The sequence below is a fragment of the Crocuta crocuta genome, unplaced genomic scaffold (genome assembly GCF_008692635.1).
Source record: "Crocuta crocuta isolate KB4526 unplaced genomic scaffold, BGI_CrCroc_1.0 scaffold3, whole genome shotgun sequence".
NCBI lineage: Eukaryota > Metazoa > Chordata > Mammalia > Carnivora > Hyaenidae > Crocuta > Crocuta crocuta.
The window spans coordinates 5,853,166-5,868,291 of record NW_027529934.1 but is presented as its reverse complement, the minus strand read 5'-3'; the positions used below and the strand labels follow the sequence as shown (position 1 = coordinate 5,868,291).

The window sequence follows — 15,126 nt, the reverse complement described above, 5'->3', positions numbered from 1 at the left end:
AATATTTTTATTTATTTCTAGGATAGAGAGAGACAGCGTGAACAGGGGAGGGTCAGAGAGAGAGGGAGATACAGACTCTGAAACAGGCTCCAGGCTCTGAGCTGGCAGTCAGCACAGAGCCCGACGCGGGGCTTGAACCCACAAACCGCGAGATCATGACCTAAGCAAAAGTTGGACGCTTAACCGACTAAGCCACCCAGGCGCCCCAAGACTATATGATATACTTTTAAGTGAAATGACGCAAGATGCTAAATAATATCTTTGGTTTTTTTAAAAAAGCTTATATTTGTGTATATAGCTACTACGCGAGTGTGCGTGTGCATGCCCCCTTATGTATAGAATCTGGACACCATCTGCAAACATTAATGTCAATCCATTAATGGTGGAGGGCTGTGGTGAGTAGGGAGCCAAATGTAAATAATAAAGCGGCAACTAGGGGGAAAAAAAAAAAAACTAATTCCTCTGCCACCACTGTCCTTACCCTAATCCCACCCACAAACACAACTGCATTGCTTCAAATACAGATCAAGTCACTGAATCCTTCAAGGCCTATTTCTTTGAATTTCTCAAACAGTTACTGCAGATGCTGACAAAGGAAGGTAGAACAATAATACAAAAATTCTGTGTGTTTAATATTTTGGATTTTGAGAAAATAATTAATAAAATTTGGAACAAAATAAATTCAATCCTGAATTTGTTATTTAGAATTTTTAAAGCTTAACCAAATCTGAAATAAGCACTGCATGAACTGTCTCATCTCATAAACAGACTAGGATTAGCGTTTCTTCTTCTCTGTGAATAAATTATTAGAATATTATTCATAAAGGCCAGCAATGAGGATCTTACTAATACAGATGAGCAAGGGATCAACGAAGAAATTACTCCTGAAGCTGCCTTTCCTCCAACATTTACCAAAGACATTTGAAGGCATATATAAAGTGTTAGGTCAGCTCTAAAACTTCACAAGACAGATAACTCTGAATTCAAACATTTCTGAAGCGAAACAGTATGCCTGTACAGGCTTTGGGAAATTTTATTAAGAAAGAAGAAAGCATCTTTAGTCTACATTTCAATACATTCTTATATGAAAAAGCCTTATTCAGTCTATCCTGTGGAATTATCCAAAAGGAATACTTACACATTTGTAATTATTTGGTTTCACCTCTTCATATTTATTTTAAAATTTTGTATTTGTTTTTTAAAACTTATTTTCATAACCAAATTAGGTATTTTAAGGTTATGAAGTGCAATTTAACTAAGCAATAAAGTGCCAACATGTAACACTATACCTACAGTATATAAGGCTTGATTTACAACTGCCTATTTGAGAACTAATTAATTCATAAGTTGATGTCACATATAAATACAGAGCATTATTAAATTTGGTGCTGTGTGGTACGCTGACAAAGGATATCAGTACAACTTAAGTTCAATCTGCAGTTCAAACTGTTAACAAAATAAAATAGCAGTCAACAAAAAATTGTAATGGGTTTGTCTTTCATATTTAAAGAAGGCAGAAATTGTTATAAAGTGAAGGCTAGGGTCCACAAACAGCAACTTGACAAGGTTATTTTAATTAAATGTACACCCAGAAGAGTAAACTCTCAAGTACATGTAACTGCATACGGTCAATGCTGACACACAACTGAGCTACGTTTAAGTAGAAGTAGCCTTCTTTAAAAGAGCTTCTAAAAAATAATACTAGGAAATGTTTTAGAAGAATGGTAGATGGGCAAATCATTCAACATCCCAGGAGAATTTCAGTTTTTCTGGTTTCAACTGAACAATCCACACCTACTCACAGGTTAAAATTTCTATTTGACCTAAACTGGGAGTGGTTAGCGAGCCATGGCATGAGGTCTCAGGATGTACCATTAAGTGCTTCCCCAAGTAAGCAGACATATCCACGGATTGCAGAGAAGGTATAAATCTCACACTTACTTTTACATTTTCACGAAAGAAAGATGGAAACATTGTCATGAGTATATGTACAATCACTATGTTGGTTGTTAAAATAAGAAGGCTGATTGTATTAAAAACAAGAAAATTTGTTTTATAATAAGATCTGTAGCCAATTGACTTCTAGGTTGACTTGATAATTCTACTAAAATGCTACTGAATTCATAAAATATTATGTTTTATCAACCTAATCTAATGAAGTACATTAAAGATATTTGTTGCTATCACTTTCAACGTGAACAGGAGATATTTATAAAAATGAATTACTTTTCATCCATGCGGCTTCTCATTTTTTTCAGTTTCTGCATAATGCTGCTAGTTTCACTGCTGGAGATCGAAATGGGGGAGGGACTGCGGGTCTCCAAGTCAGTCGGACCAGGACTGGTTGCCTTATTATCCTTTGTATCATCGTCACTAGGAGAGTCCTGTAAACAAAGGAGGGTAAAGCTTTACAATTTTACTGGAATTTAAGGTCTCAAAGTGATCTTAAACACTGTAATTTCAAAATTATGTTTATCCTCAAAATCATATTTATAAAAATAGTAGAAATAAAGGGAATCACTTATAAGACAGGATTATATCACGCATTTAAAAGTGGCTAAAATAGGGGCGCCTGGGTGGCTTAGTCGGTTAAGCGTCCGACTTTCGCTTAGGTCATGATCTCACGGTTCGTGGGTTCGAGCCCCGCGNTAAAATAAAAGTGGCTAAAATACAGATTTAGTTATGTATAGCTTACATACATTTATATATAATCACAAAGTATAATAATTTCTTTAAAAGATGTGAAAAGAATCCAAAAATCTTCTGTTGCTAGCAGTCTAGTGTATGTCCTAATTTCTTTATTTTTAAATTTTTTAATGTTTATTTATTTTTGAGAGAGACAGAGCATGAGTGGGGCGGCAGGGGTGGCACAGAGAGCGAGGGAGACACAGAATCCGGGGCAGGTTCCAGGCTCTGAGCCGTCAGCACAGAGCCCAATGCGGGGCTCGAACCCACGAACCATAAGACCGTGACCTGAGCGGAAGTCAGACGCTTAACTGACTGAGCCACCCAGGCACCCTGTCCTAATTTCTTTCAAATCGAGCCCACTCAAAAGGCATATAAAATTACAGACACATATATGATACCTTATAACTATATGTACAGACAAAAGAATGAAGGGAACACATAATTTATTTTAATAATACTGGGGGATGGATATTTTTCTTTCCATTTCTAATGAAAAAAGCAGTATTCTCTCAAATTAAGTTTATAATGAAAGGATTTAGAACAATTCGGTTTTTAAAAAAATATTTATTTTGAGAGGGAGATAGAGAGTGTGCGTGAGCAAGTGGGAGAGGGGCAGAGAAAGAGAGAACGAGAGAGAATCCCAAGCAGCCTGAGTACAGATTTCGATGAGGGACTTGATCCCACACACCCTGAGATCATGACATGAACCAATATCAAGAGTCAGATGCTCAACCGACTGAGCTACCCAGGATCCCTAGAACTATTGGTTTGATATTTTTTTCTAAAGAACAAAAAAAAGTAAGTCTTTCCCACAAATACTCATTTATTTTCCTAACTTTTCAGGAAGATGAGGGACAATCATGGCTGTTTTTATTTTGTGAACAATACACAGCAAAGTCCTCCTTCCTAAGTAATTCAGTATGAAACTCATTAGATGAACAGAACAAGGTAGGTCCATACAGAGGTGGAGGTGAATAAGGTGTCCTGAATGGAGTGAGATGAAGGAGGCATCTAACACAGGAGGGTGGCCTGTGTGCCAAGTCAGAGCCCAAGTGGAACAACGTGGATGTCCACGTGGAAGCAGACCTACGTGGCACGTCACAAGCCCAGACAGAGTGAGGTGGCATTCCTGCGAAGAACAGAGGGCAAAGAGGGTAAGAAAGAACAGAGAAAGGGCAAGGAGATGGGGGAACAACTTGACTTGGGAGTCAGAATGCAGGGGCGACGAGAAGGCTCTCCCCATGAGGAAAGGGGTGGCAGTTATGGGAGATGGGTTACACAGAAGAATGATCCAATCATTTCTGTATTACGGAAAATGTTAACCAGTTGTCTGTCAAAGAAGGAAGTTTCAAAAGAAAGAAAACTAGAATGGAACCTATGGTACTGGATTAGAAATGGAAGAATCAGCATGAACTCATGATATATATACTATATGTCTGTGTACATGCAGAAAAAAACATATATATAAAATGTGTATTTTTATTATATTTAATAAAATTATGTATTATTTAGATTTGTTGCTTTTAGGAGGAAAAAAACCTGAATAGCAATGAGCATGCCTATTAGTTTTTAAAGAACTCTCCTCCTTGGATAAACAGCTGATTCCAAGTCTGGGGCAGGGAAGGTACAAGATGACCTGGAGACATTTTGTTGCAGGAAACATGGAAGTGCCCAAAGACTGATGGGGACATGTCAAAAGGACACAGAAACTTGAAAAGAAACATGAAACAGTCTGATTTGGGACAAAGTGAGCATCAAAACAAATGTCAGTAACAGGTTTAACTCTGAGTAAAATAGGAATCTGTCCATATTGATATAAATAAAATAATAAGTTTAATGAAAAACAAGAATTTATGTAGTCTGAAAGTAACTCATGCAAGGGTGCCTGGTAGGTCAGTTGGTTGAGTGCCAACCTTGGCTCAGGTCATGATCTCACAGTTTGTGGGTTTGAACCTCGCATCGGGCTCTGTGTGGACAGCTCAGAGCTTGGAGCCTGCTTCAGACTGTGTCTCCTCCTCTCTCTGTCCTCCCTGCATGCTCTGTCTCTCTCTCTCTTTCTCAAAAATAGAATAAACATAAAAAAATTAAAAATATGTATTTAACAAAAATTGAAAAATAACTCATGCAAAGTATTAATTACAAAGGGAAAAAAAGTGACTTTACAGTAAAATCTGATAGCCACTACCTTAAGTGATCAAGTCAAGTCAACATCATCAGTAATGGGATAAATCAAAATCAGACACCAACTGACTGAATGCAAGGAGAGCACTGCATCATGTCAGTGATATTCCAGCCAAAAATGCACAACTTGAACCTAATTATAAGAAAGTATCAGACAAATCCAAGTTGAGAAACATTCAACAGAATAACTGGCATGTATTCTTCCAATGTCAAGGTTATAAGAGTCAAGTAACTTTTCCAGACTGAAGGAGATAACAGAGAAGTGAGAGCTTAATGCAATATGTGATCCTGCACTTACCTTTTGATATAAGACACATTATTGTGACAGCTGGAGAACTGTCATACTTTGAACTCAGGAAGACAGGTTCTCTGTACCATGGTTGACATTTTCTATAAATTTGAGATTGTTCCAAAATTTAAAGTGTATTTTAAAAATCAAAGCAGAAAATACTAGGGACTTTATTTAACTATACAGCTATCCAGTCTGGGTTCTCCAACACTGTATCAACAGTTCATAGCATCTCAGAATAGATCCAAATTTTGCTTTTATCTGAATACTTCCTTTGACTTCTATATTATTGTATTAACATATGATGGCTAAAATAAGTAACAAGAGCAAAAGTAATCGCTCATTAATTCTGAGGGATATAATTGGATTGATAAGCAAGGACAAGGCGCCCCGTCCCAACTGAGTTTATAAATGGAAAACATCTTTCAATTATTGTATGAACCATGTGTCCCTTTCAAAACTTGAATACTCCATGGGGAAAAAAAATTAAAACTCTCATTATACATAAAGGCACATACATAAAACTTTATTCTAGTTCCTTATCATATCATGGTGCTAAAAGGAACATATCCATCACATGAGAAACTGAGGCAGGGTTAGGGATTAGCAAGCAACATGAGGCAGAAAACAAATAGTAATTTCATGTAATTTACCAATTTATTCTCCCCTGCTGACTTCAGCTTCTCCTGTAATTTCATGGTGGTCTGTCGAATCCTCTCTATCTCCTCCTGCTGTTTAAGAATTAGTTGTCTTTCCTTCCGAGCTGCCTTATTGGCTTCCTGAAGACGTTTAATTTCCGCCTAAGGTTTAAAGAGTTAGGAGAGGGATTGAGATTTGGAGGATATAAGTCCAAAGTAGTATTTTAAGAAAGCCCAATCATCACATATATCAAAAATAAAAACATACAGTATTGAAAAATTTTTAAATAGTGAAGGAGGAAAAAAAGAGTCACATAACCCCATCATGCTAAAATAATTTAACATGATCCCTTAATTTTAAATAATTTTTATTACAACAGACGATAATTTCCTGCTCCCCTTTTAAACTTAAAATGCCTCCACATTTTTCCACAGTGCTACTTGGTCTTTACACTTATTTATTTAATAAGTTGAATAGCAAATAAAGTAGTTAATGGAACCATTATTCTACTGCTCAACTCAGGCCCCTTGTAATTTTTTATCATCCGAAAGAATGTTTTCATGCCATAACTGTTTCATACTATGAATTTGTTCTTTAGGAGAAATTCCATCCAAAAGGTAGGAGAAACAAATCAAAGAGGATAAATCATATTATGGCCCTTAAATCATTTAAAGATTGCTTTTAAAAAAGAACTATCTTTACTTAAACTGCCACCAGGAACATTTAAGACTTCATTGTACTAAACTCTCTCCACACAGGGTATTAAGTTTTCTGTTACTCATTTAAAAAGTGGGCAAAAGGTGACTCACTTCAGTGTAATTGTTAAAATTTAAGAGACTGTTGCGTTTTTTCCATAAATTTGTTTTAATCTGTGTTCCTATCACATAATAAAGACAGGAACACTTTGCAACATATAATTTCTTTTAATCATATTTGATTTTTGGAAACTATCTGAAAATGTAGAAAAGTACATAAAAATATCTAATTTCTAAAATCTCAGATTAATAATTGTTAATATTCTATCATATTTTATCATAGTCTTTATTTTATGAAGAAATAAAACATTACAGATAAATACAGGTATACCCTTCCAGCACATTCTTTAAAATTCTTCTACAAATATTTATACTTACCTGAAAAAACAGAACACTGGTTTACATTTTTAAATATTTTATAAATAATATCACACATTCATACTTTCAGACTTGCTTTATTTGCTAGTCATTACTTTTGATAGGTCTCTGTGTTGACTTATACCTAAATGCTGCATAACACTGGAGGCATATAATATTTCATGTATCCATTACCCCTATGTTTGGATAAAGTTGTTGCTTACTACTACAAACAATATCACAACGAAGAGACTTATATTTTCTGTCTCTTTGGGCACATGGATGGATTTCTCTTGGAGTAGTTCTTGAACGATGGTCCATGGACTGTAGAGAGTTCCCAAAGTCCTTTCAGGGGACTCACAGGGTCAAACTATCTTCATAATACTAAGACATTATTTACCCTTGTTTACTCTTGCTCTCTCATGAGTATACAATAACATTGTATGCATTTTAAAGAAAATAACTATATTTTCCAAAACAAAAAATTGTAGTATTTAGATTTTTTCCAAATCTCTTTATCATCTGGCTTGATATATTTTTTTAACATCATGCACTGGTCACTTGGAAAATTTCGATTCAATTAGTTAAGCAGATCTTCCCAGTTTTGACACATTTCATTATACAGCATCAAAAAATGATATTCTTTCTTATCACCACAGATCTCAAAAGTTCTTTAGTATTAGGTGGTGTACAGAAATTTTCCAAAATAATGACTTAAAAAAATTTTTTTAATGTTTATTTTTGAGAGAGAGACAGAGTGAGACGGGGAGGGTAGAGAGACAGGAAGACAGAATCTGAAGCCGGCTCTAGGCTCTGAGCTGTCAGCACAGAGCCTGATGTGGGGCTCAAATTCACAAACCATAAGATCAAGACCTGAGCTAAAGTTGGACACTTAACCAAGTGAGCCACCCAGGTGCCCCAAAATAACGACTTCTACTTGAAAGTCTGAATTTTGTCCTCACCAACAAATACTGTCACACTGGTGCTTTCTATAAAGTGACAGGCACATTTTGTTCATTTTTGAGAAAATGGCTGTCAAATACCCAAATCTGAATAAACACAATTTGCCTCTAAGTAATTCTTTCAAGGAAAAATGATATTCCATGAAGAAAAAGTGGCTACTGGCTAGTTTAGCTTGCAATTCAAACAACTACACAAATACCTTTCCTTGAGTTAATCACTGTCCTCTTACCTAACAAAAGTGCTTACTTCTGGGCTTCCTATTTTTGTCACATAGAGTATGAAAATGACATGTACTCAAAGGTCAACACTCAGGAAAATTGACAATTTTTACTACTTACTTCAGTGAAACTACCTTTTTTTTTTTAGCTGCAAGTGTGTGGCTATGACATCACACACTTAAAATCGTCATGAAAACTACGACGATTACTAGACACTTTGGTGCTGCTGCCCTGATTTGTGCTAAGGCACTAGCAATTTTACATATCATTGTTTTCATACCACTTAATATAAATGTCAACACATGAAAAGACTATTGGGAAAACAGTTTTGACCTCCTTGACCCATGAAAGAATATCAGAGACCTGAGAGTTCCATAGAGTACATTGTGAAAAACTGCTATTAGTATAGGCCTGAGTTTCTGAACCAATTAATGTATAAATTCAACCACTGAACTTAGAAGAGCGAAGAAACTGTCTGAAGGGGATTCATGGGGAAAACGGTCTTTTTTTTTTTTCCCAGAATAAGCCATAAAGCTATACAAGCAAACTGTTCACTTTAAAACAGTTAATGGTATAAATGAAATACTCTTTAAAATGGTTATTTTATGCTATGTGAATTTTATCTCAAAAAAAAAGAACATAGGAAAATATGTTCTCTTTTTTGGATATAGTTGTACAGAGATATGTGGCCAACCTGGTTACAGCCATCTCACTACCAGTCAAAATAATTCTCATTGATACAACTGCAATAAATATCTTAGTACATGTATCCTTCCAAGCTGGTGTTTTTATCTCTGTAGGGCAACTTTCCAGGAGTAGATACTTGGAGCAGAGTGTTTTTTGCACATTTACTTAAAGAACATTTTGAAGTACCAGAAACATGATATGTACAAAAATTTGTCACTCAAACACCAACCACTGAGATTGAACAGTTTGCCATGTATGTTTCAAATAGTTCTGTTTCAAAAATATATCATTATAGATAAAACTAAACACCTCAATCCCTTCTCCCATTCCCTCCCCAGGAATTTTTCATTCTTATATGTACTTTTGATGCATGAATGATTCCATAAAACATATTATTTCTGACTCATGACTTAAAAAATTTACAAGAATGATATCATACCGAACATATTCTTTTGCATCCTGCTTTTGTACAAAGGCAATATTATGATTTTTGATAAGGATCTACTGCTGTCACTATTCAATATGGTAACCACAGCTACATGTAGCTATTTAAATTGAAATTAAATAATATGAAAATTTCAGTTTCTTACTTGCACCAGCCTTGTTTGAAATACTCAAAAATTACATGTGGCTAGTAGCTACTGTATCAGACAGCACAGATCTAAAACATCAAGATCATTTCAGAAATCTCTCCTGAACAGTACTGATATGTAATGAATTCAATTTCCTGCCATACTGTACTTTCTGGTAGGAATATGCTTCATTTTATCCATTCTCTTAATGAACAAAATAAGCTGTGGCCATTTTCCCCTGTACACATGTGAAAGTATTTCTAGGATATATACCAAGACACAGAACTTCTAGGTCCTAGATTGTATGTGCTATCAACATAACTAGATATAATCAAAGTGCTCTCAAAGTGGTTACACCAGTTACCACTCCCACAGGTACACAGACTTGAAGTAACAAAACTGGGGGCCTAAGGCTTCCAATGCAGTATCTCTTTCAAAGCATTTGCCTGTTCTTAAGCAGTACAGAAGAAGGTTAAGGAGCCAGAAACCTCTCAACAGCAGAACAGAAATCCCCACAGTCTCTTATGCTGGCAAAATAAGTTTACCTGGCTTTCTACTGAAACCCCTAGGGGATTACAACCTAGGGTCAATGAAAAAGCAGAAGAAGACTGAGGCCTACCAATTCTGCAACCCAACACCAGCCCAGCTCAGTCCCCAAACAGATTAAACAGCTGAGCACTCTGCATGGCAGAGGAAAAAATAAGTCCTCTCTGTGAGACAATAACAGCATTTGGACCCTTTGCTGTTACCCACACAGTGGCCAGCATTTACTAAAAAATCACTAGACATGCAAAGAAAAAGATCATATAATAGAAAATATAACGGGAAAATAGTAGCAGGCACACACACATCACACACATATGTCCAAATATCTAGTTAGCAGACAAGAAAATTAAAATGACTGTAAATAATGTGTTCAAAAATGTAGGAAAAGATAGAAAAACTGATTAAAAAAAGAAGAAGAAAACAGATGTTATAGAACTAAAAAAAAAATCACGTGATGAACTCATCAGCTGATTTAACAGAACACATGACAGGACAGAAGATATAACTAATGAATTCAAAGATCAATAGAAAGTTTCCAAATTGAAGCATAGTATATTTTATTGTTTCTAAAGAGGGTGATATAAAAAGAGTAGAAGAGAGATATGGTAAATGGTCAAAAGGTCTAACATATTTCTACTTGGAGCCTGTGAAGAGAATAAGGGAGAGAGGCGACACATGAAGAGATAATTTTCAAAACCTGAAAGACAACAAACAACAGATTCAAGAAGCTCAGCAAATCCTAAACAGTAAGAGAAACCACACCAAAGCACATCTTAGTAAAACTACAAAAAAAATCTAAGACAAATTTTTAAAAAATCTTTAAAGCAGCCTTCAAAAAACATTAAGATGGGGCGCCTAGGTGGCTCAGTTGGTTAAGTGTCTGACTCTTGATCTCAGCTCAGGTCATGATTTCATGGTTTGGGGATCAAGCTCCATTTTGGGCTTTGTGCTGACAGCAAGGAGCCTGCTTGGGATTCTCTGTCTTCCTCTCCTTTTCAAAATAAATAAATAAACCTAAATAAACAATTAAAACAAATTAAGACAACTGACCTTTCCATAAAAACAATGGAAATTAGTAGACAGTGGACAATATCTTTTAAAGTGCTGAAAGAAAACAATTCTATGCCTAGTAAAAATATCTTTCAAAAATGAAGATGAAACAAGTGCATTTTCAAGCTAAAAAAAAAACTGAATGTGCTATCAGCAGGCATGCAGTAAAATATCAGATTCATCAAAACCCAAAGATGTGTGCTTCAAAGCACACTATTAAGAAAGTGAAGAGGCACCTGAGTGATTCAGTCTGTTGAGTGTCCAACTGCAGCTGAGGTCACTGCGGTTCCTCAGTTCGAGCCCCACATCAGGGTCACTGCTGTCAGCACAGGGCCTGCTTTGGATCCTCTGTCATCCCCTCTCTGCCTCTCCCCCACTTGCACACTCTCAAAAACAAATACTTTTTTTTAAAAAATTGAAAACCACCCCAAAGAATGAGAGAAAATATTTGTAAATCTAGCTTTTATTCTACTTTATAAACAGAAAGCTACTGTAACCTTGTAAAAAGTTATGTATTTAACTAAGCATTTTAAGTTATTCTGAGACCAATTTTTCTGAATTAAAAAGGTATAACTTCTTATTTAAAAAAAAAAATTCCAAAATTTTAAAGTTCCTGTGATCAATGATGTTTCCTGGGGTGAACTTAAAAAAAAAACAAAAACAAACAAACAAACAAAAGAAACACTAGTTGAGTAATAATCCAATATATAACTTAAATGATTACATTCACAGATCATCCAATTTGGTAGCCAGTACTTTGCAAAAGGTCGATAAGGGAAAAGAAAACTAGAATCCACTGAATACTTACCAGGCACTCAGGAACAATTTTACACAGATAATAACAGCAAACATTTATTGGCACTTACCACTGGGCCACATTCTGTTATAATTTTATTATTTGTATTAATTTATTCCTCCCAACAACCCTACAAAGTATGTTATCATTATTATCCTCAGTTTATAGATAAGGAACCTGAGGCACAGAGAAAGCTAAGTAACTTGTCCAAGGTTATGAAACTAATAATTGGAAAATTTGAAATTTTAACCCAGGCAATATGACCCTGGGGCTTGAATTCTTAACCACTATACCATGCTACCTCTGCAGGACTCAAATCCTAGGTGTTTTTGAGTTCACTAAGCCAAAATATTAGTCAATTTGTAGTGAGTATGTCTTAAAAGTCTATTTGGGAAAATACAGACTAAAAACTCAATCCAAATAGAATCTTTTACAAATATCTTAATTTTTAAAATATGTGCTTCAATAGACTATTTAACAAATAAAGGCAGGTTTGACTCTATAGTGTATTAAGTGAGCAGTGACACACAATCCTAATACAAGAGAAATACAGCAGACTACCAACCAATTTATGTAATTATAGTAGCATAGGCAAAAACAGCAGTATATGTCAACTAAATCTCATTTAAGGTGATAATAAGAAAAAGAGATTAGGCAAAATAAGAGATCCCACAATATAACTTGCCGTATGAGAAATTTGGTTAAAGAGTGTATTTCCTGACATACCTTCTCTTGCTGCAACCTTAAAAGCAAACCACGCTGTTTCTTCCGAAGTGGGGGCATTTTATCATCTTCTCCTTTGTCTCGTAGATGTCTGCAAATATTTCACATTGAGACAAAGAATAGATTAAATTTCTAATCCAATGTCAAGAATTCTCGACCACTATAAAATCTGTAAACTAATTTAACATTTCCAAATGTGGACAACAGCTGCTGTATGTAGCAATGCCCGTCCACCAAATAAATACTTTACTGCACATATAATGTATGCAAACCCTAGACTGGGTCCTTTAAAGATAAAATTGCTTTAAGGACTTTACAACACAGTAAAGGAATTCAGCGTAAAATAACAATCAGTTAAGTGGTAGAAGAGAAAGGCAAAGAAAATGTTCCAAGGAGGTGGTCTCGAAAGCAAGAGGATTCAGGGACAACTGCCATGTTTCTAGGCTGAGACACTGGGTTGATCAAATCAAGTTAAATGAGGAAACAAAAACATCTTTAAAAACAAAGCATTTTCTTTCAATGAAAGAAGAAATTAGAAAGTGAANAAAAAGAAAGTGAAAACTATGTTCACTGAAACAACTTACTTTTTCTGATGCTCTAACCAGGCTAGTTCAGCCTTTGTTTTCTCCTTCAAGGCCTTCTCACGGAGACGCAGGAGTGAAGACTGGTGAGCAGCCCTCATCTCCTCCTCTTTCATATACTGTCGAACCATCTCCATCGTAAACTTAGAAAAACTATCTTGTCCTCCTGAGAATGGCATGCTCAGCTCCTAAAGTGAAGATTTTATTTCAACTTTATCATCATCTAAGCCTTTGGAACTTAATTAACATTGTTAAAAAAGACATGGCTTATAAAAATAAACTATGTACACAGAAAGGCTACTAGTCATGTCAGAGAACATTCTTCAAAAAAGACACAGAAGAGGGAAGAACGTTCATCTGCTAATTTATTCAGCCAATAAAATTTTAACAAACAACTACTATAAGCCAGGTATTGTCCAAGGGATATAAAGCAGGGTAAGAATTGTCCCTGTTACCCAAAAGGCTAACAATTTAGTAAGAAGAATGATATAAATTTTTAAATGGAATAAAGTATTACAAGAGTAAAGCAGGTGAAATGCTAGAGACATAGTATTGGCTCAGATCCTCAAAGGCTTTTCCAGATCATTCCAAAGAATAACGAGTATATGTTGTACTTTGTAAGGGAAGCAAAGGCAGATTCTATAGTAAAAGTATAATATAAAATTGCTATCTTAGGAAAATTATTCCAGGAAATGACAAATGAATTCAAGTACAAAATGTATCCTCAAATGTACAAGAGAATACATGCACAAGTCTTCATGAAGTAATCTCCACAGGTAAATGGAAGCATACCTTCGCAGAAGACAGGGTCGTCTTTTCTGGAGAAGTTTCATCATCAGAGTCATCATGATGGCCTCTTTTCTTTTCCATGTTGAATCTGCGATGACTCTCAGAAGGTAGTAAAGATCGAAATGATTTTTCTTCTATTTCATCTTCTGTCATAGATTCATCAAATTTCAGTGAATATTCTGTTGCAATAGAAGTTGAATCTAAAAGAATTTAGAACAAGTAGATTTTATCATTGTAACAACTTTCAGTAAGTATTCAATTTCATAGCCCTTGCTGCCTCTCTGCGGGACAACCTAACATAAATTCACAGAGCTGATCTCTAACAATCGATAAGCATAGAATAATTCACTTACCTTACAAACAAGGGGGGAAAAACTCTATCTAAAAACACTAGCACAAGAAATATGGTAAAAATGTAACATACTTTATAAAGAGTTCTTACAAACCAGTTAGAAAACTATTAAACTATAGAAAAATAAAAAATGGTCATAATCAGATTCTTCAAAAATACAAATGGCCAAACTAAGTAAATAACAAAATACAAAAAAACAACATTTAATATTGCTATCAAAGACATGTAAATTAAAAAATTTTTTAGAACTCATCAATTCGATGCTTAACTTACAACATGACAGCTCTTTTTAGGTTGGTTCTAGTTTGCCTCTGACATGCACCACCCCCTTCTTGGACATTTACGTTCTGGTACTACAAGATGCTCCAGGTTCATTTTGTATTTTCCCTGCCCAGTCCTAGAACCAATCATTTCTCCAAAGAGCTCTGCCTTCTTGTATTGGAGAATATCTAGAAACCACAATTATGGGCATTGGTTACTCTTGTTAGAGTATCACTGTTTTATCACTGTGTCAGTGAACAGAGCTAGGTAAGATATGCATGTATACTAGCCCATGTACACACATAATCACACACACACAAAAATTGTTCTTGTGTCTATCTAATCCATCTGAAGATGGATTCACACTGGTGTTACTGACTACAGTCCATCACAACAAGATTCATTCTAGTCTTCTTTTCTTGTGTAATTAACATCCTTCTACAATATGGAGAAACTTGACTCCTACCATCATCCAACATCCATTTACTTATTTGTTCAATCCTAATACATATGGAAAGAACTGTTAACTTGTGCCTCTGTGAAAAGCTCACTTACAAATTAGAATATAGTTTGTATACTGCTCCTTTTATATTTAATAGGCTTACAATTTCTACTCAAAAATGCCATTTTCCAAATTTACTTAGGTCAGCTCCTTTTCCTTCCACTCTTTTCAATGTGG

At 35.2% G+C, this 15,126-nt stretch overlaps 1 protein-coding gene across 1 annotated transcript in view; it reads right to left on the bottom strand.

Annotated features, from left to right (window-relative positions):
* CEP350 (centrosomal protein 350) overlaps nt 1-15,126 on the bottom strand; it is a 148,450-nt gene that overhangs the window by 52,455 nt on the left and 80,869 nt on the right. The window contains exons 23-27 of the mRNA XM_077763223.1: nt 13,838-14,034; nt 13,049-13,233; nt 12,468-12,555; nt 5,812-5,958; nt 2,227-2,384 (exon numbers count right to left, since the gene is read on the bottom strand). Of these exons, the coding sequence (XP_077619349.1) occupies nt 2,227-2,384; nt 5,812-5,958; nt 12,468-12,555; nt 13,049-13,233; nt 13,838-14,034 (775 nt within the window). The remainder of the gene's footprint in view (nt 1-2,226; nt 2,385-5,811; nt 5,959-12,467; nt 12,556-13,048; nt 13,234-13,837; nt 14,035-15,126) is intronic.